The following is a 22427-nucleotide window of genomic DNA, read 5'->3' as shown; positions in this document are numbered from 1 at the left end:
ATGTTACCTGGTAGCTGCCAGTGTTCCCATTTCTCACTGTACCTGAAGCATGTGGTTAGCTCAGCAGCAGTATACACACATAGAATCTGGTTATCCCTTTCATTATCTTAAGAGTGGCACGCACTGTAAAAGGCCAGAAAATTCCAAATTTAGATGATCCATCATTAAGTCAACCTTCTGTATCTTATTTGTTTTTTAATATGATATGAATTAAGGATATAGTGATGGTCGTCCATAAACAGATGTTCACAGATTTTAAAGCTGGACGGGACTATTATGATTATCTACAATCACCTCCTGCATAACACAGACCATAGAACCTCACCCAGTAATTTCTGCATCAAGCCCATAACTTTTGTATGAGCTGGAGATATATTTTAGAAAGATATCCAGTCCTAATTCAGTCTTTGTCTTTCCTTCCTTCTTTCCCCTCTATTTGTGACATAACTTTAAAGTAAAGATGCACATGAAAAGCATCAAGCAAATTAGCATGCTGCACCACCAAGTCAATGGCCAAAAAGCCATAAGTCCACAATCAATAAAGATAAAAAATTTGGCTAAAAGCCCATCCTAATTCAGTGGCAAAGTGAAGGCAGCAATTAGGAATAAAAAAAATCAACATACAACAAATGGAAAAAGGGGAGGAATAGCAATTTATATAAATTAGAATGTGTGAAGTGTAGAAAATGGATAAGGGAAGCTAAAAATATCGGGAAATCCATGGCTGCGAGGGCTAAGGACAATAAGAAGGAATTTTTAAAGTACATTAGGAATAAAAGAAATCCTAGCAATGGTATAGGCCCATTACTAGGCGAAGATGGTAAAATTGTTAATACTGCTGCAGAAAATAAATATCTGTGTTTTATATTTGAATTGAAGCAAGATTATGCGCTTGTATTGTCCAAGAGGATGTTAAGCAACATTTACTAGTGATTAAGATTTTCAATTCAGTAGGCCTGGATAACTTTCAAAAAGCTTCCAGAAGAGTGGAGGAATGTGCCAATATTCAAAAAGGGTAAGTGAGATGAACTGGATAAATATAGGCCAATTAGCTAGAAATCAATGCTGGACGAACTAAAGGAAAAGCTGACACAGGATTCAACAGATAAAGAATTGAAGGATAGGAATATAATTAATGCTAGGCAACATGGTTTTATTAAATTAGGTCTTGTCAAACAAACCTGATTTCATTTGGAAAAGCTTACAGGTTTGGTTGACAAAAGTAACAGCAAGATGTAATATACGTATATTTAAGTGATTTTGACAAAGTATCACGTGACATTCTGATTAAAACAATTAGCAGTATAGGATTATCAATAAAGCACAGCTAAATGAATTAAGAACTGGCTAAAAGACGTCTGTCAAAAAGTAACTGTCAATGGGGAACCATCATCGAATGGAGATATTTCTAGTGGGAATCCACTGGGATCAGTATGATACCTGATACAATTCAACATTTTCATCAGTGAGCTGAAGGTAAATATAAAAATCACTAGGGATCCAATTTGCAGATGACATTAAGATTGGTGAAATGGTAAATAATGATGAGGACTGGGCAGTCATGCAGAGCAATCTGGATAATTTGGTAACTGGGGACTATGCAAACAAAATGCATCCAAATACAGCCAAATGCAAAGTTATACATCTAAGAACAAGTACTCCTGGAGGAATTCTGCGCTACTGCGTGTGCACATATTTAATGAGCCCCACAGATTTCTAATTTTTCGCGCAGAAAGAGCTTCTGACAAAATATTGCTGCAGTTCCGCCTTTTGCCCACCAGAGGGCGCTGTGGCGACAGAACAAAGTTGCAGCTCCCCACCAGCGAGGGAAGAGAGAGAGAGAGCTGCCTTCGCAGCGCTTGTCACGCCAGGTCAGGAGACGGGGCTGTGTGAGTGAGGTGTCAGACAGGGGCTCATAAGGGCTACTGGGGGAGGACTGGGGCAGGGGCTGAATGGAAGTTGAGGCACAGGGCGACGGAGGTGCAGACACACATGGGGACAAGGGGAGGTGGGGCAGAGCTGCATAGGGACAGGGAGTGGCTGGGTGAGGGCACAGAGACTCACGGGGACAGGGGCGGATGTGCCTGACTGAATGGGAGAGGCTACGGGTCAGCCAGGGTCTGCATGGGGGAAGCTCCTTAGCAATCCCTCCCTGCCTCCCCCCCCCCCCAAAAACCTATTCCATACTTTTCCCACCACACCCAGGCTCCTTCCCAGCAATTTACCTCCCTCTCCCTCAACTCCTCTGTTATCCCTGATTCCCCCAAGCCTTTGCTCTGCTTCTGAGGGGTGTGGGAAATATGGTTCTGTGTTGTAGTTTAAATGAATTATTACTCAGAGTTCTGTATTAATATGCCTAGTAAGGAATCTGTTTGTCAAAAAACATTTCCTGAGTCTTCTTTTGTTGTCTGTATTGTTACAGACATACTTGTTGACAGGTAGTATTTTGAAATAAATGACCAAAAATAATTGAAACTGGTGTGATTATATTATTTTGACAAAATATGCAGAATTTTGCAGAATTTTAAAATATTGTGCGTAGAATTTTTAATTTTTTGGCGTGGAATTCTACCAGGAGTAGAACAAGGAACGCGGGCCAGACCTATAGAATGGGAGTCTGTATGCTGGAAAGAATTTAGGGATCATAGTAGAGAAAATCGACGTAAGCTCCCAGTGCGATGCTGTGGCAAAAACTGCTAATGTGATCTTTGTATATATAAACAGGGTGTAGGAGTTGGGAGGTGATTTTATATCTTCATGCAGCATTGGTGAAATTGATATTGAGATAATGCATACAGTTCTGGTGTCCGCATTTTAAAAAGAAGCTGAAAAACTGGGGAGACATGCAGAAAAGAGACACAAAATTGATTCAAGGGCTGGAGAAAATGCCGTACAGTGAGAGTCTTAAAGAGCTCAATCTGTTTAGTTTATCAAAAAAAGGTTGAGAAGTGACCAAGGGAAGTGGTGGATTCTCCAAATCATCTAATCAAGTCTGGCTACTTTTCTAGAAGATATGCTTTAGCCAAACAAGTTATTGTGTTCAGTGCAGGGGTTACTGGGTGAAATTAAGAACCTGTGTTATACGGTAGTCAGACTATATGATCTGATGGTCCCCTCTGGCCTTGAACTCTATGAATTTATGAATCCTCTTCACAAGGCTCTGTTAAAACTCTCTGCTGTAAGTATCTACTTCATATCTGTCTAAACCTCCAGTATAATACAAATGACAAATACTGCCAAAACTCAAAATGTTTCACTGTCCATGATGATATGACACAGAAAGCAGCAACAGTTTTGTAGTAATAAAATTAGTGCCAGGTTATTTCAGACTTCTAAAATATGTTCTATAACTGTGTTACCGAATACAAAATTTCTTCATTTATTCCAGACGTTCGGAAGTTTACTGTTAAAAAACACTGTATGATGGACAAAAGTCACATTATTGTTTTTTCTTCAGTACTTCTTCTACGTGTTTAAACACACCAGGATCTTCAATGGTTGGAGTTATCTGAGGGAAGAACATACATAAACATATGATAGAGAATTGCCAAATACCACATACAGTAAAGGAGAAATTGGTTCAATATCTCCTCTAATGCTAATTTTTCTAAAGTAATCAAGAAGAAAGCATTTATAAAGATTCTGAAGATAAAATATACCAGGCAAAAATAAAATGACATTACAATATCAGATATTGTGAACCAATAGCAAAATACATTAAAGAACCAAAAGATTAAGTCACTTCTGCTGATGTGCTAGCATCCCTTGTTAGAATAAAGAGCACCTATAGCTTACCTGATATGGTTTGCCATTGACAAGAGCAGAAAGAGCAGAACGTGGTATTTTGCCAGAACGTGTCTTTGGTATCTGTTTCACAAACACTGCCTTTCGGAAAGCTGCCACTGGGCCAATGCTTTCTCGAACACGCTTAACAATTTCTTCCAAAACTATCTCCTCCTCTGTCTTTATACCTGGTGAGGAATTTCAGATGCTGTAACTACTTTACAACATTATACAAATCTTAGTGACACAAGACACGAGTCGATGAACAGTAATGAGCTCTCACCATTTCTTAATACACATAGTGCTAATGGGACAAGACCTTTTAAGGCATCCTCTTGGCCAACAACAGCACAATCAGCCACAGCTCCATGGGAAAGAACAGACTGAGGGAGAAAACAAAACAAAACAAAAATTAAACAGCTGAGTATATATTCTACTGTAATTAATATGCAGGTAGCATAGCCAATCTAGTGTTTGGATGGAAATAAGAACAATCCCTAGGTAACACAACATACAATTGAAAAGGTAATAAAAATGTCATCTTTACAGCAATATTAAAATGACAATGTCACATTTTAACACGTTTCACAAGTTCTTAGCTGGAAAATGTTATGTTAATACAATATTATGATCCATGTTTCACACAGTTATGCAGGAAGGAAAGAGCAAGTGAGTGCTGGTACATTCTTGAATATCTGATCTATCACAATTCAGATATGTAATCTACCTGTAATCTTTCCAATCGTACAGAAAGCAGGGACTTGGAACTAAAGAGCCTCTTCAACCATAACTAGAGACTACAACTCTATAATGAAACACAAACTGCAGTATGTTAATAAGTGTAACCCTTTGGGGTTTAGAGAGAGCATGGCCCCTTTAAATATTTTTCCTGAGGGGGGAAGTGCTGATTGTTCCAGAAGGAGGAAGTGCTATTGGTGGGAGGGGGAGCAGAGAGAAGGGAAGAGAGCCACAGGGTGTGTGTCTGGAGCTCCCTACAGAAGGGCTGCAGCAAGCAGGCCCCTCAAAGAGTGAAGCAGTCAAGAACCTGCCTGAAGCCTGGGAGGGACAGAGCGGCTGATCAGGGACAACCCAGGACAGGAGCCAGGAGGAGCACCGTGCCGGGGAGGAATCACCCGAGAAGAACAAACCGGAGCTGGACCCAGTATCACTGCTGTGCAGAGCTGCAGGGAGCTGTGAGTGCCTTTGCATTGGGAATAATGAGGGAGGCTGTAGCTAGTTAAGTGGGGAGGTTGTCACTCTGCGTGGGTTTGCAGAGAGCGGCAGAAGAGGGCACCAGAGGGGTTTGTTGGGGGTAGTTTACTGGCGCCGAAGATGACCAGGAGCACCCAAGACTCACCACTGGACTGGAGCTTTGCCAAGGACTCCTGAACTCTGTGTGCAGACACATTGCTCGGTGTCTGCCCTTCCAGACTGTGCTACCACTGGGCCTGTGGGGCCTTGAGTTGAATGCAACCCTGTTTTACCCTCCCCCTATATTTCCCCGTTGTTTTTTTCCTTTCATCCCTCTGTAAATAAACATTTCCCTTTCCTATATTCATTGTACTTTTCCGGTGTGTGTTTACTCGGGGGGGGGGGGGGGGGAAGGGGTTGAAACAAGTGCCCCTGGGGTGGAAGGAACTTTCCCTGCTGCGTTCCTGCGCACTTCTGTTGGACAGAGCTGCCTGCAGAGCAGACTCCACTTGACCACGAGGGTGCTAACGTTACATAAGTAATTTATCTGAAATTTTACTTTTTGCCAATCCAAACCAGCAACAATAAAACAAGTTATTACTGCTTCCCATTTGTCTGTCAAGTTGAAGTATCAAATTAACTTTTACAAAAATGTGTCTCCTTCCCTCCTAGTCACATCTCCTGCTCAGGGAACTTTCCTAACTGTACAAAAGAAAACATCATAATGGCCTGTATAATCTCCCCACTATTCATTGGTGACCTCTTAAAGAGGAAAAAGGGAGATTGAAATTGAGGAGAAGAGTCCTCATTGGTGGATCACCATCAGAGAAAAATTAATCTGCTATCTTTAGGGACTTTTAGGTGGATGAAGAGTGTTGGCGGGTGTACTAGGTGCTGTGCGAACATATATGAAGGCAAAATTCCTGCCTCAAAAAGCCTGCATGGAGCAACACTATGGAGTGCTGTAAGAACTTGCTAATGAGTACGAACCTGCACTTGAATGTTGCAGCTGAAGGAAACTAAAATGAATGAATGCACAGACCTTCATCTACTATCTTTCAGATATCTCTGAGAGTCCTCTCCATTTCCTCTCAAAATGTAGTCAAAACCCAGGTAAAACAAGACCTCAGTTTGCCTGGGCAAGAAACACTTCAGCTTTCCAAAATAGATATCCTGACTATAGCCCCTGAAGTACTCTGTTTTGCTCTTCATATATACCTAGGGGTCCAGGGGTCCAAAATGATTATAAAAACTATAGGATACGCATCCTTGATTTCCCTCCTAAGAAACTCTTTGGATCCACTGGTATGAGTGGTCCAACTCTTAATCAAACTTTTCCTGTAGGAATTATATTAGTGATAATATCCATTAATGCTTTCCTCATTGGCTGATAAAATAGTATGCAAAATGTACACAAAATTCACCATGAGTTAACATTGTCCCAAGCCACTGTTTTTTTACAAAGAGTTAAGCAAAGGCCAAAGGATAAACCATTAGCATGAGCCAACGCTTCTTTAAAGAAATAGCCTATTGCAAAAACAAAGATTCACTCCCACACTAATGACAGACAGTAATCTAAATCCAATAATACATGCCTCAGGTTGCAGGGCAGCTGTCATAAAGTATGTGAAACCTCCTCACACAAACACACTGAACATTCCTTTGCTTCCTAGTTTGTATGTTCAATTGACACTATTTTTGCAGCACACATGTACATGATATCAACATGCTGAAGCTTTCTATACGTTAAAGGTCGCAGTGATTATATATGCATATTTTGCCTTAACTGGCACAGCATTAAGATAAATATCCTGTTATTTATGGAATTAAGTTATTTGCAATAATATGAAAAGCAGAGTGCAGAGAAGATACAACGAGTTTCAGTTTTTAAATAAACTCAAGCCATTTTCACACGCACAAGGTACCATGTAATATTTTGTTATTGTAACTTTATCTGTTAAACTTTCAAAACTTCTATTGTTTGGTTCTTTATCAGGGAAGAAATTCTTTGCAGGCTAACAAATTGCTCTGCTCTGTAACATTTATGTGGTCTGAACAATCCACAGGAGTCCATATATCTGGAATCGAGCCAGTTGAGCGCCCCAACCCTTTGTGGATGCATTGGTCACTATCATCTGAATGGGAAATATTGGAGTGAAAGGCACCCCCAACAGACATTGCTTGGTTCTAGCCATCAATGAAGGGGTGATCATTCTGTGGATGTTTGGATAGTAAACTGACCTGATCCAGGACTGAAGAGGTCTCATCCTCAGTCTGGCAAAGGGTGTGATATAAGTACTTGAGACCAATCTCAGGCTTGAAAATAAATATGAGAGATAAATTCTGGAACTTCTCCTGAGGCAGGTATGTATGCCTAGGAATTGTATGGACCGAGATTGAACCTGAGATTGAACTTTAGAACCAAGTTTGAGAACAGATGTAGATTCGATCTTACTGAGTCTGAGACCCGTTGAGTTGATCTTCCCTGATTAACTAATTGTGAAGAGACAGATAAACATAAAACCCTCGATGATGAAGATGGGCGGATACAAACAATAGACATTTTGTAAACACTTGGAGTGCAGTTGAGAGTCTGAACGGAAAGACCTGGAATTGATGATGATCGCCTAGTACTTGGAAATGAAAACATTTCTTGTGCAAAGGATGTATTGCACTGAACCGAGTGTACTGAACCAATCAAGTATACTGAACCAATCCATGGGATATAAAGAAGGTATGATGGATGCCAGAGTCAGAATTTTGTATTGGTGATGCAGAATTTTGTATTGGTGATGACAATGTTGAGGAGCCTAAGGTCTACTATGGAGTACCTGGTCTAGTATACTTTTTTGATATAAGAAAGTATGGGGAATAAAATCTCTTTCCCCCAAAGGCTAAGGGAACCAGCATCATTTCCACTAACTCCTGTAGTGACAGTTTTTCCTGATGCATGAGAATGGTGCATGAGAGGAAATATGGTATGGAATTGGAGGGTGTATCCTGTCTGGATGACCCAAAAGCGCAATGTTATTGAAGTCCAAGCAATGGTGCCAAGTGACATAATATCTTTTATCGGACCAACTTTTGTTGGTGAAAAATACAAGCTTTCGAACAACACACAGCTCTTCTTCAGGTCTGGGGAAGGAAACAGAGATGATGGCAGCAGATGCGAATAAAAATACTCTAACCCTTTTAGGAGACCTTAATACTTTTGTTCTATTCTCTTTCAGGTTGCTGAGATGCTGGAGTAGTCTATAATTCCTTTTGCAGTTTCAAGAATTCCCTCATTAAAAGGAAGGGAGGGCTATTCTTCCCTGACTGTTGGGTTGCAAAATGTCAAATTGCCATTAAAGGAAGTCTTTGTCTATCATTTAATGGCACCCCCTGAAGATTCCTTTGCCTGCTCAGTCAGCTGCTTTTTGTATATATCAAGGAAAATACAAGTAAGTGGGTAAAGAATAGAATATAACACATAAATGGAGACAACCACTAGAAAAGTGAACACATACAAAAGGAAAAGGAAAAATCTTAATCAATTAAAGCAGAGAAAAAATCATGAAAAATTCAGTGCACCTCAGGGAAACATAACACACTGATACAACTTAGGGAAACCATACAAAAACAGTTGTAACCCTGAACTTGACATTATGGCCCCAGCTCCTGCCGTTAGGTTCAAAGTAAATAGTTACCTTCCTTAAGTCCTCAGCCTCCCATTTTTTGCCTATGGACTAAGCCCTTCTAAAGCCACTACTCCCAGTGCAGTCTTTCAGGCCCCACACCTGACCTTGGACCAGGTATCCTCCATGGAGTTCAAAAAGTTTATAGATAATTCTGAAGAAGAGTGAAGGGGGTTCCATATTCATAAGAACCAGATAAGAGTTTTAAAAATTAGTAGAAAGTTTTTAAAAAATACAATAAAATTTTAAAAAGCATGCAAAATAGAAATATAGAAAATAGAAACAGCCACAAGTCATTCAAAAGCTGTAAAAATAAGAAACAAGAAAAAACATTAAAAAAAGAGGCAGTGTTTCTAGAATGGTAGTTACTGAAACAGGATGCATTCCTGTTTTCTACAGCAGCAGCAGCAGCCAGACAGTCAGGAGGGCACTAGTCATGCTAAATCCCTTTAATATTAATCCCTTGCTTCAGAGAAAAGGTGAGCAACTCCAGCTGAAAGAGACACACACACACTGAGCACAAGATGGAAGCTGAAATTAACACAAATACGTAACAACTACTCATTGAGCAACAGGATAAATGGTAACTTCTGTAGTTTCACAGGGTCCTGATGATACTTATAGAAAACCTTGGTGAAATAAACAACTCTTATTGGAACATGATGAAGTTGAGATTTATAGTCAAAATCTGAGGAAAAACTTGCTCAACTACATGTAGCTATAATGGAAAGGGAGATAAATATTCATACTCGACAAGGTGACTGTCATTTAATTAAAGGAAGATTCACTGAGCTTCTAATTCTGTATTTACTGATCTTACTGAAAAGTTAATTGTGTTGTTGTTAATGTTTTCTCATTTAAATAGCAGTTTGCTCTGTAAACTAACTACAATCTAGCTTTTTTTAGCTTGGTTTAAAAGGTGAATTGAAAAACTAAGCATTTTCTTGTGATTAAGTGTATATTGTTTTCAGGGGAACAAAATTACAAAACAGTAGGGAAGACGACAGAAAAACAAGAGACTGAAATTAAAGAAAAGAAGAAAGCTCACATGGTACACAGAGATAAAGTAGTACAATATTAAACTTTGGGTAATTCACAACACCAGCCATTTTATCAGTTTCAGATCCACTCTGAAAGATAAGGAACAATGCCTGAATAATTTGTTTAACGATACAAAAGTAAAAGACCAGTGGTGAGATTCTGTGTTGCATATCTTCAAGCCATCTTTCTGCCCTGCCAACCCTGGGTTGCTCTAGGGGCCGGTGTGGTCTCTTGAATAACTTAATATTGAAGGGCAGCCTAAATTAGCAGAATCCCTGAAGTGCTATGCTGTTGCTGTTCCCCCCACTGCCCCTGGTTTAGACATGCCCCTTATGCCAGGGGCTTGAGGCATGGGTCTCATACGGCCGCATAAATTACCTTGTGTAAAGTCCATATCGGGGGGGGGGGTTGTGATTTGATACTCCCCACCTAGATCTGGTGTTGTGACAGCCTGTCAACCTGGGCTCTGAGCATAAGCTTTCGTGGACTACCGCCCACTTCATCGGATGCATAGAATGGAATGAGTGAGGAGATATATATACATACAGAGAACATGAAAAGGTGGGAGTTCCCCTACCAACTCTAAGAGGCTAATTAATTAAGATGAGCTATTGTCAGCAGGAAAAAAAAACTTTTGTAGTGATAATCAATTATAATCAAGATAGCCCATTTAAGGCAGTTTGACAAGAAGGTGTGAGGATACTTAACATGGGGAAATAGATTCAATGTGTGTAATGGCTCAGCCATTCCCAGTCTTTATTTAAGCCTAAATTGATAGTATCTAGTTTGCATATTAATTCAAGTTCAGCAGTTTCTCATTGGAGTCTGTTTTTGAAGCTTTTCTGTTGCAAAATTGCCACCTTTAAATCTGTTACAGAGTGACCAGAGAGGTTGAAGTGTTCTCCTACTGGTTTTTGAATGTTATGATTCCTGATGTCGGATTTGTGTCCATTTATTCTTTGGCGTAGAGACTGGGCTATCCTGATTATCACTACAAAAGTTTTTTTTCTCCTGCTGACAATAGCTCATCTTAATTAATTAGCCTCTTAGAGTTGGTAGGGGAACTCCCACCTTTTCATGTTCTCTGTATGTATACATATCTCCTCACTATATGTTCCATTCTATGCATCCGATGAAGTGGGCTGTGGCCCACGAAAGCTTATGCTCAAATAAATGTGTTAGTCTCTAAGGGGCCACAAGTACTCCTGTTCTTTTTGCAGATACAGACTAACACGGCTGCTACTCTGAAACCTGGGCTCTGAGACTCACTTCCACAGGCTCCCACTCAATGTGTAGCGTACCTTGTGATGCCAGCTTTTTTGTACCCATTTTCACTGTTAAGTTTGTGCTCACCTCCTCAATTGCACCTGCAGAAATTCTATGACCTGCAACATTGATCACGTCATCAACTCGAGACATGACATATAAGTAGCCATCTTCGTCCATGTACCCAGCATCCATGGTATCATAGTATCCCTGAAAATAAAACCACAAGAAATAAATTGGTATTAAATGCTAGGGTCATCAGCAATGTTCTACCAGCAAAATGGATGAATGACTCACTCAAAATGAAAAAAGTTACTGGCCTGTTTAATATAGTCACCTCCCACCTAAAGTTTATGTGTTAAAAATTAACAAAATATTTACCTTCATGGTGCAAAATAGGATCACATCAACTTTAAAGGTGAAAAATCTTTATAAATTCTGCAGTTCCTTCTTTTCCCAATTATTATTTTTTCATTACAAGGATTTTATTCTGGAACACTTTATTCACTGTTCTTATTTCATAATACAGCTTGGGTTCCCCTCCCCGAGTGAGCTTGGTGGGGTCAGCAGGAACAGTATATGCCCCGCAAGTCCGCTCACAGCTTATCCAGCCTGTTCACCGCTCCCTCAGAACCCCTGGAAGATGGGGCTCTCCTGAGTCCAGAGGAAGAGTGGGGGTTGTCTCTAAAGGATGGGGCAGCAAAATTGAACTCAAATTCTCATGATATTCCTGTTTCTTTTGGGAATATCTTGACCCAGAAGCATGATAGCAACACCTTGCCACGCCACAAAATGACAACTTGTCCACACATAAATCTGTTCCCTCAGCTATTTCCACCCTTGGACCAAATCTTCCTCCTTGGTCATGCATAGGAAACACACACACACACACACACACTTCTGTGTAGGGAAGAGATCAGCTTATGTACAATCTCTTCCATGTGTGGATCTGATGGGGAAAGTGTAATTTATTCATCTATGTACTGATTCCCTTCCCTAGTCATGCTCCCCTCCTGCATATGTTACCTCACACAGAAGACAAACTGTATATTTTAGATTTTCTTTAAAAGAGAGTGACTACATTCTAATATTCTGCACAATGAAAGGTTTAACTTTAAATGAATTTAATCTTACGTAGAGATACATATCAAAGCTCTCTCATCAAAAGAAGAAATGACAAAATCCTAACTACTAAGATCATTCAATGCCATACCATTACTGGTAGTTTATATAGTTCCTTTTGCAATTCTTACGGGAAATTTTTGGAAATATAACTCCTTGAACGTTTCCTGATTTTTCCAGAGACCCGAGAAGGCTCCAGGAGGCAAAGGCAACCTTACATTAAAAAGGAAAATAGTGCAGTAGTTAGAATAATAAGATACAAACTTAAAAACTTCAATGATGCATAGTATAATAGATAATCACAATGTGATAGAACTGCATTCATATTGCACACTCCGGTAAGCATATGAGGATTATGCAATTGGATGACAGTTCCCTTAACACCTATATTGCTTAGTGACAGATGATTCTGAAAGTTATGTATTTCATAAACTATTGTTAAATCACATTCATATAGTTCTAAACTTGAAGATACAGCTAGCTGATACATTTTATAGAACACTAGGGCCTCCAACTTCTAGTAAAATAAAGTTTGCCCTAGTAAATGTGAAAAAAGTGCTATAAATATCTGTCATCATCATTCAGTTTAAAACATTGCCCAAGATAAAGCACCTGGCACAAATACATATAGTATCTTCTATATGGATACAGACATTTTACAATACATACAATACATACATACGTACACACACACACACACACACAAGATCAGATCCTCAGTTTGTGTAAATTGACCCAGCACCACTGACTTCAACGTCATGAGGCTCTGGATCACAGTATTTTCAGGTGATTATAGTTATTTTAATTGTACAAAAATGAAGTGAAATTATGCGGATTAAACTGTAGGAATTATTGGGGGGAGGAAAATGGAAAGAGGTAAAAACCTATATTTTCAAAAATAAAATAATTTGGGTTTAATTCATAGAAGAAAACAGAAATGACAAAAGTTGAAATGCACCATGAGCTGAGTTTTCAACATGTGCTCCTTTCTGCCACTTTAGTCAGATGTGATGAAGATGAGAGAAGGAGCATTCCACATACATAATTCCTGTCAGATGGGAACAAGCTGCAAAGCTTCCTGGGCTGACAAGGAGAAACGGTGATTTTTTAAATTCCACAGAGTTGACTGTCGATAAAAAGTTCAAGGAAACTGGGTTTAACCCTATAAAATATAAATTCGGGGGGGGGGGGGGGGTGTTGAACTGGGATTCTATACAGGTTAACTCTGAAAGCAGGGTGGGGGAGAGAGAGTGCATGAGAGGGAAGAGAGAGAGAGTGTGCATGCATATATTAGATCAATTCAATTATGTGGCATAAAAGGTCTCCCTGGCATGAGTTTGGGATGGATGTATTACTCACAAGTAATACCTCATACATGGGATCTTCACTTTCACCCTGGCAGTCACCAAACACTGACAAACGCCACTATGATTCATAACACTATCCAAAGGACAATACCTCCAGCACTGAAACATTCCCAGTAGTGTAGCAGTGTTCATACTGATAAATATAAACTGCATGTGGGATTTTAGCCCACAGGAAACGGTGTTAGCAAGTCAACCACATCTACACTACAGGCTTTACTTTTATCAGCACAAAAGGACAATTTCCTTTTTTCTATAGAAAGTATTAACAGAATAAGCCATGGCAAAATACTCTAAATCATCACTGTTCTTCCTAAGATGATGGGGGCCTCTCAGGGTCAGACTCAGCTATCCTCCACGTGATTCACTTTAAGAGGACCAGAAGGGTGTATTTGGCAACAGGATGTGGTCAGGGGTTCAGCTGATGGGACACTTCCCAGTAAAGTGTATGAGCATCCATGGGGTATCTAGCCACTCCCCACATTGCCCATTTTGGTGGGTTTATTGGACAGCTTCAGGTGCCCAAACAGAGTGGGAGTACTAGTTGCTTTGCAAAAGAGTAACCCCATTTTTGTGTACATATTGCTTGAAGAAACCCAGGAATGGATCAAGCCATGTGTTTGGAAATGTGAGAGCTTTAAAGAAAAAATTCTTGTTCAGATTCAAGAGAAACCACGAGAGAATGGTAATTACCATGTTTGTTGCCTGGTTGCTAACTGTATAAGAATTCAAGTTTTGCACCTTTAATTTATTTGTCTGATATGTCCTTATGATAGAGAGAAAGGATACTACACATTGACAGTCATTAATGATTTCTCCAGAGTTGCATACAAACACTCCCAATTTAGTGATTAAATAGAAGAACCCATCATATTTCTAAAATAAGAACCTCATTTTGATGTTTTGTAAATATGATTTCTGAAAATTAAAACCAGAAGAAATATGTAACATCTGACATCAGGGAATCCTGATTTCTTGATTGGTCAATAGCAGTAGATCAGTACTTTAGCGACTAAACTACCTCATGCGTAGCACCAGGTCATTTGCATAAGTCTTGCTTAGAGTGCAAGAATTTCTAAAGAAATTAGTAATAATGTCAGGATTGTGTGTGGGTTTTTTGTTTGTTGCTGGAAAACTGCAGGGGGCCGTGCCCGTGGACGGTCAACATCAACAAAATGTCTCGCGGCCTGCAATCAGATTACCCTGATGGGCCGCATGTTGCCCACTACTGGTGTAAAGAGTGACAGTAGCCAGGGAGACAGAAGTACTGGTAATTGCCTCTAAAAATAAATACAGAAGGCTTGTGACATTTACAGTCTACAGATACAAGGATTCTGAGTTTCCCCCAGCAGTGGAATTTTCGCTTGATTTTTCTTTGCTAATGTTCCTTATGAGAACAGACAACATTCTGTTTTGCTAATAATAATGGTTACACACATAAACATGCACATATATATATACATATTATATATAATCACAGAAAGGTCAGACTTTGGGTTAAAATATCGGTCTCCTCATCAGGCTGCCTTTGCTAATGGAAGCTGGAGGTCATTATAACAATCATTTCAAAATGAACCCTCAGTTAATTAACCTTCATGTCCCAAGATTTTAGCTCTCAGAAGAAGAAAGAGAGACAAGTTGCCTCATGCTAATTTCATAAAATCATAGAACTGGAAGGGACTTTGAAAGGTCATCTAGTCCAGTCCCCTGGACTCAAGGCAGAACTAAGTATTATCTAGACCAGAGGTGGGCAAACTATGGCCCGCGGGACCGTACTGCCCGGTCCCTGAGCTCCTGGCCCGGGAGGCTAGCCCGCGGCCCCTCCCCCTCCCCTGCAGCCTCAGCTCATTGCGCCACGGGAACAATGCTCTGGGCAGTGAGGCTGCGAGCTCCTGGGGTAGTGCAGCTTCAGAGCCCAGCCTGACCCGGTGCTCTCTGCTGCGCGGTGCGTGGCTGGCTCCAGCCGGGTGGTGCAGCTGGAGCACTGCCAGCCACCGGTGCTCCAGGCAGCACACTAAGGGGGCAGGGAGTGGGGGAGAGGGGGTTGGATAGAGGGCAGGGGAGTTCGGGGGGGTGGTCAGGGGCTGGGGGTGTGGATAGGGGTGGGGGTGGTCAGAGAGCCGGGAACAGGGGGGTTGAATGGGGTCGGGGGTTCCGGGGCGGTAAGGAGAAGGGGTGCTTGGATGGAGAAGGGGTCCGGGGGGGGCAATCAGGAAGGAAAGGAGGGGTTGGATGGGGCGGTGCGGCGAAGTCAGAGGTGGGGGTTCCGGGGGCAGTCAGGGGACAGGAAGAAGGGGGGGTGGATGGAGCAGAGGTCCAGGGGGGAGGCAGTCAGGAAGGAGGGGGGGGGTGGATGGGATGGGGGGGCAGCGGTGGGGGGCAGTTAGGGGCAGGGGGGTCTCGGGGAGGTCAGGGAGAAGAGATGGTTGGATGGGGCAGGGGTCCTGGGGGGGCCGTCAGGAAGGAAGAGGGGGGTTGGCTGGAGTAGCAGGGGGCAGTTAGGGGCACAGGGTCCAGGGGTGGTCAGAGGACAGAGAGCAGGAGGGGTGGATGGGGCAGGGGTCCCGGGGGGGCCAACAGGGGGCGAGAAGCAGGGCGGGGTGGTGAATGGGGGCAGGGGCCACGCCATGCCTGGCTGTTTGGGGAGGCACAACCTCCCCTAACCGGCCATCCATACAATATCTGAAGCCCGATGCAGGCCTCAGGCCAAAAAGTTTGCCCGCCCCTGATCTAGACCATCCCTGACAGGTGTTTGTCCAGCCTGCTCTTAAAAATCCCCAATGATGGAGAGACCACCACCTCCGTAGGCAATTTATTCCAGTGCTTAACCACTCTGACAGTTAGGAAGTTTTTCCTAATGTCCAACCTAAACCGCCCTTGCTGCAATTTAAGCCCGTTGCTTCTTGTCCTATCTTCAGAGGTTAAGAACAACAATTTTTCTCCCTCCTCCTTGTAACAAGCTTTTATGTACTTGAAAACTGTTATCATGTCCCCTCTCTGTCTTCTCTTCTCTAGACTAAACAAACTAATTTTTTCAATCTTAGGTCATGTTTTCTAGACCTTTAATCATTTTTGTTGCTCTTCTCTGGACTTTCTCCAGTTTGTCCACATCTTTGCTGAAATGTGGCATCCAGAACTGAACACAATACTCCAGTTGAGGTCTAATCAGCGCAGAGTAGAGCAGAATTACTTCTCGTGTCTTGCTTACAATACTCCTGCTAATACATCCCAGAATTATGTTTGCTTTTTTTACAACAGCGTTACACTGTTGACTCATATTTAGCTTGTGATCCACTATGACCCCCAGATCCCTTTCCGCAGTACTCCTTCCTAGGCAGTCATTTCCCATTTTGTATGTGTGCAACTGATTGTTTCTTCCTAAGTGGAGTACTTTACATGTCCTTATTGAATTTCATCCTATTTACTTCAGACCATTTCTCCAGTTTGTCCATTTCGAATTGTAATCCTATCTTCCAAAGCACATGCAACCCCTCCCAGCTTGCTATCATCCACAAATTTTATAAGTGTACTCTCTATGCCATTATCTAAATCATTGATGAAAATATTGAACAGAACCAGACCAGAACTGATCCCTGCGGGACCCCACTTGTTATGCCCTTCCAGAATGACTGTGAACCACTGATAACTACTCTCTGGGAATGATTTTCCAACCATTTATGCACCCACCTTATAGTAGCTGCATCTAGGTTGTATTTCCCTAGTTTGTTTATGAGAAGGTCATGCGAGACAGTATCAAAAGCCTTATTAAAGTCAAGATATACCACAACTACTGCTTCCCCCCATCCACAAGACTTGTTACCCTGTCAAAGAAAGCTATCAGGTTAGTTTGACACGATTTGTTCTTGACAAATCCATGCTGACTGTTATTTATCACCTTATTATGTTCTAGGTGTTTGCAAATTGATTGTTTAATTATTTGCTCCATTATCTTTCTGGGTACAGAAGTTAAGCTGACTGGTCTGTAATTCCCGAGTTGCCCTTATTTCCCTTTTTATAGATGGGCACTCTATTTGACCTTTTCCAGTCTTCTGGAATGTCTCCCGCCTTCCATGACTTTTAAAAGATCATTGCTAATGGCTTAGATATCTTCTCAGTCAGCTCCTTGAGTATTCTAGGATGCATTTCATCAGGCCCTGGTGATTTGAAGACATCTAACTTGTCTAAGTAATTTTTGACTTGTTCTTTCCCTATTTTAGACTCTGATCCTACCTCATTTTCACTGGCATTCATTATTTTATACGTCCCATTGTCACCAACCTTCTCGGTGAAAACCAATACAAAGAAGTCATTAAGCACCTCTGCCATTTCCACACTTTCTGTTATTGTCTTTCCCCCTTCATTGAGTAACGGGCCTACTCTGTCCTTGGTCTTCCTCTTGCTTCTAATGTATTTGTAGAATGTTTTCTTTTTTCCTTTTATTTCCCTAGCTAGTTTGATCTCGTTTTGTGCTTTTGCTTTTATAATTTTGTCCTTACATACTTGTGTTATTTGTTTATATTCATCCTTTGGTGTTTGACTGAGTTTCCACTTTTTGTAGGACTCTTTTTTGAATTTTAGATCATTGATGGTCTCCTGGTTAAGCCAGGGTGGTCTCTTGCCATACTTCCCATCTTTCCTACGCAGTGGGATAGTTTGCTCTTGTGCCCTTAATAATGTCTCTTTGAAAAACTGCCAACTTCCCCTCACTTCAATGCGGCTTAGTAGGTAGAGCACAAGAGTGGGACTCGTGAGATCTGGGTTGTATTTCCAACTCTGATACAGGAATGCTGAGTGATCTTGGGCAAGTCACTTCCCCCCTCTGTGTCTCAGTTTCCCCATCTTTATAATGTGGATATTGATAGTGACCTTCTTTTGTAAAGCACTTTGAGACCTAAACATGAAAAGTGCTATTGTAAACATAGAAGGGTTCCTACAGTGTGAGTTTTGCAACTATACAGTAATTTTAATAATACTGGGCCTGATCTTGGGACAAGAACCTGTCAAACCTCAAAGTGATAAGTGGGAATCCTTAAGTAATCAATATAATTAATACATAATCTATATATCAGACTACAACAGGATGAAGAACAAGGAACAAACGGCTACATCCTTTTAAAAGGTGCAATAATACTCCACAGGCTAATGCATGGGAGAGAAAAGGCCATGACTATGCCTGTTCTCCCAATGCTTTAGGGTGCTATGTTCCTTATTAGCCCTGCTCTCTCCCAACAACATGGGTTGCCTTTCTGAGTATCTTTATGGGATCTGTGGGAGGTCAGGGTGAGAAAAGGTCTCTTTTCCTCACCATTCAGAAAGGACAGTCAAACTCTAGCCTTAAATGAAAAAAAAAAATAGTAGTGTGTCAGCATTTCAGAATTTTTCTAGTACACAAAGGCTGTGCTGGAAACAGCAGCAAATGAGTTGAGGATTTACATTTCCTAACAACCCCAGATTTTTAGTTTATTATTAGTAAAACCTGTTAAAAACTGCCAAGAAGATGTCATATTGCTAGAATTAAACTTGGAGAAAATGCTGAGACTGCTGACCGTAATTTCTACCAAATGTATTTCCACTCAGCAGCATCCAAGTTGCAACTTCACAAGTAAGTAGCATAATGGTCATCATTCACCCTTCTCCACTTCACTAATGTTTTTTCTTACATTTCCGTAGTTTCACTTAATAGAATACAATTTAAAAGGGACACTGTGTCCAAGTGGTTATATCAAAAGAAGAGGGGAAAAAACAACCTACTTCACAAGAGGTCCCGTGTTGTTTCTTAAGGATTCTTGGTGTATAATTTATTTTCTGATTCTCCCCCCACCATACTATGAGGGAGTGGTGGAGTGTATAAGCCCCACAACAGGGAACAAAGAGTTAACGAGCAGCTCTGGGCCCAGATGCCCTGCCCAGCCACACCTGCTGGGCACGCTCACAATGGTGGCATAGCTCAAAAGGCAGCAGCCCAGCCAGTCAGGGTGGAGAGAGCAAGGGAGCAGCCCCAGGCTTGTAGCTCCTGCAGAGAGGCCACAGGAGTTCCTCAACAACCTGACCAGACCCCACTGTTGAGCTGCTGAAGGCCTCCATGAAGACTGGGCAAAGCGGGGCCTGATTGAAGGAAAATAGCCTCCGGATCACAGTCAGTGAGAAACCTCAGTGTAAGTTGATAAGCCAACCCCTGTGGTGACTTTGACAGAAGCCACCTAGGAAAGGACCCAGGAAACAGATTTGGTGGTGACCGCCCCCAGGGGGCATATCCGACCTGCTAGTCACAGGGCCCTGGTTGGAACCACGTGGAGCAGGGAGGCCCTGGGGTTACCCTACCACTGACCCTAAAGACTCTTGCCACCAGGTGATACAGCCACAGACTCTTGCCACTAAGTGATACAGCTGGACGCAGACCGTACCCCTCCCCCCCCGCCCCCCCGACAGAAGGCCATACTGCTACAATAGAGGATACTGTACTGGTATTTTACCAGGAATTACAGAATACAAAAAGTATTCAGATTCCCCACCCCCGCCTTCTCCACCAACTCATCCAACTGCAGCAAAAGTCAAGATGGGGGTTGGGAGGACAGAATAAAAACCCACAATACAAATACCCTTAGAATCTTTAAAGCTCTTTAAAAGGGAAACTTGTTAAGAAAGCTCACTTTTGGCTTTACCAAGGCTAGCAATGACACTTTAAATGGTCCCCTATAGTATAGGCCATTAATGACAAGAACCTAGAATAAAAGGTGATACAAGATACAGAAATAGCTATACATGAATATATAACAAATAAATATAGTTCAGCTTAACTGCCACAAAGTCACCAAATTCACCAATGAGTACTCCTCCTCTAACACTTTTGGGGCAAACAGTCAAGTGCTTCAAAATATTTTGTTGAGTGTTAGTATTTGGGGGAAAAAAACAGTTACTAACCCATTCAGTAACTGTTGTTCTGGATGTACTGCACATGTCCAATCCAATCTTGATGTCTGTCTGCCCAGCGTACAGCCATTGGAAACTTTTCCCCTCAGTAGTACCCGTTGGGTAGCTTGAGCTCCTCCTGCTGGGACACACCACTGCATGCAGGTATAAAGGACAGAGCGGCCCCAGTTCCCCCTCAGTTTCATCTTGCCAGACCTCCGACACAGAGGGTTAGGAGGGCGGGTCATGATTGGAGAACAACTCACTCAACACTAGCATTGTCTCTCAAGTTCTGAGCAACACCACAACGGGAAGCAAATGGGCTGACTGAGAACTAGGTTGCCGATCTACAACTGTGGCTTTGGGCAGAATGCAGATAAGTAAATTGGCTAGCTGATATGGAAAGATGATACCACCTCTGGGACAAACCTCAGATGAGGCTGCAAGTAAATCTTGTTCTTAAAGAAGATTGTATAGAGAGGCCTATCTATTAAGTCATGCAGCTATTCTACTCTTCTGGCCAAGGTGATGGCAAACAAAACTGCCATCTTCATTCATAGATGTAGCCAAAGGCTCAAACAGGGGAACCCATAAGTCTTGAAGGCACTAAATTTAGATCGCTTGGAGAAGGTGGTCTTGCAACCAAGGATACAATTTGACTAGCCCTTTCAAAAACCCTGTGAACATGTTGTTAGAGAAAACAGACCAATTATCCACTTTAGGCTGGAAAGCTTACTCCTGGAGGAGTTCTGTATCACTGCACAATGCAGAATTTGCACAGAAGTAATGTTCTGCACAGAATTTCATTTTTTCCCCACAGAACTGGCTGCTAGGGACTGCTGGACCTGACAGAGCCCAGCTCCCCAAATCGCAATGCACCAATGCAAGAGGCGTACACAGGCTGCAGTTCCCAGCACGCCCTGAACAAAGGAGATGGCATGTGAGCCAGGGCTGCACAATAAGCAGAGTGCCCGGAACACAGGGTCAGGTGCCCCCCCCCAGATTTCTGCCAGAGTTTGCTGGCCCTGCTTGGTCACATGGTGTGGCCAGGCCCCATCCCTGAGCAACAGCTGCTGGAGCTGGCAAGCTGCACCCTCCAGGGAGAGGCAGAAGCAACAGCTGAAATCTGCAGGGAGGGGCCACTGCTTTCCAGGAGGGGAGACAGAAGATAAGGGAGGGGGGCCTCCCAGAAGGGGGCACGACTAGACCTGTTCCAGGAGGCGACCAAATCTTTACATTTTGCCTCCCCCATCAATAAATATGGGTCGTTTTTGCCCAGTAGGACAATAACAAATGCTGTGTGGAGTGGAGCCTGAAGCTGGGCTTTGGAGGGAGGGGGTGCGGGTGTCTGGCCCCACAGCTGAACTCTGGGTGGGAAAGGGGTGCAGGTGTCTGGGCTTGGGGGCCGTGTGCAGCCACCTCCAGCACCCCTCAATTGTACCCCTGCAACTCCCTCTTGCCCTGGCAGTATCCTCTATTTGGGAACTTGAAATATGGTAACCTACGAGGGCAGGGTGAAAAAAACAGAATTGACTAAAAGACTGGAGGGGCAGAGTTTTCCCCCAAGCTGTGCCGAGCTGGCACGGGTGACACACCCAGACTGAGGCGCCTGGTAAAAGCATAACCGAGAAACAGGAACTGGGTTGTCGTAAGGGTTTCTTTAACTTTCTACTCCTGGGGGAATCTTCTTTGTTGTCTGTATTGTACAGATATACTTGCAGACAGGTATTTTGAAATAAATGACCAAAATAATTGAAACTGGCATGATTATATTGTGTTATTTTGACAAATAAATTTTTCAGAATTTTGTAGCATTTTAAAATATTGTATGCAGAGTTTTTAATTTTTTTGGTGCTGAATTTTTTTTTTTTTTTGGCGCAGAATTCCCCCAGGAGTAAATGCTGAAATAGCTGCCTGATATACCTTGACAGAACTAGCGGTCAAACCTCAGTGTTTCAGGTACAATAAGTAATCTAGTAGCTGTTGAACCAAAAAAAAAGGAACGGTGATGCTTCCTGCCTGATCACAGTAGTAAGAATGCATCTGTCAGGGAACCCAGGCTGTGATCTTGTAG

General features: G+C 42.1%; 1 protein-coding gene across 1 annotated transcript in view; it reads right to left on the bottom strand.

The window, feature by feature from the left end:
• Nucleotides 1–2544: 2544 nt before the first annotated feature.
• ACSS3 (acyl-CoA synthetase short chain family member 3) overlaps nucleotides 2545–22427 on the bottom strand; it is a 118873-nt gene continuing 98990 nt past the window's right edge. The window contains exons 12-16 of the mRNA XM_005279151.4: nucleotides 12212–12293; nucleotides 11046–11168; nucleotides 4067–4166; nucleotides 3796–3971; nucleotides 2545–3508 (exon numbers count right to left, since the gene is read on the bottom strand). Coding sequence (XP_005279208.2) covers nucleotides 3440–3508; nucleotides 3796–3971; nucleotides 4067–4166; nucleotides 11046–11168; nucleotides 12212–12293 — 550 coding nt within the window. The 3' untranslated portion in view covers nucleotides 2545–3439. The remainder of the gene's footprint in view (nucleotides 3509–3795; nucleotides 3972–4066; nucleotides 4167–11045; nucleotides 11169–12211; nucleotides 12294–22427) is intronic.

This window comes from Chrysemys picta, chromosome 1 (genome assembly GCF_011386835.1).
Source record: "Chrysemys picta bellii isolate R12L10 chromosome 1, ASM1138683v2, whole genome shotgun sequence".
Classification (NCBI taxonomy): domain Eukaryota; kingdom Metazoa; phylum Chordata; order Testudines; family Emydidae; genus Chrysemys; species Chrysemys picta.
This window is presented reverse-complemented; position numbering and strand designations above follow the sequence as displayed.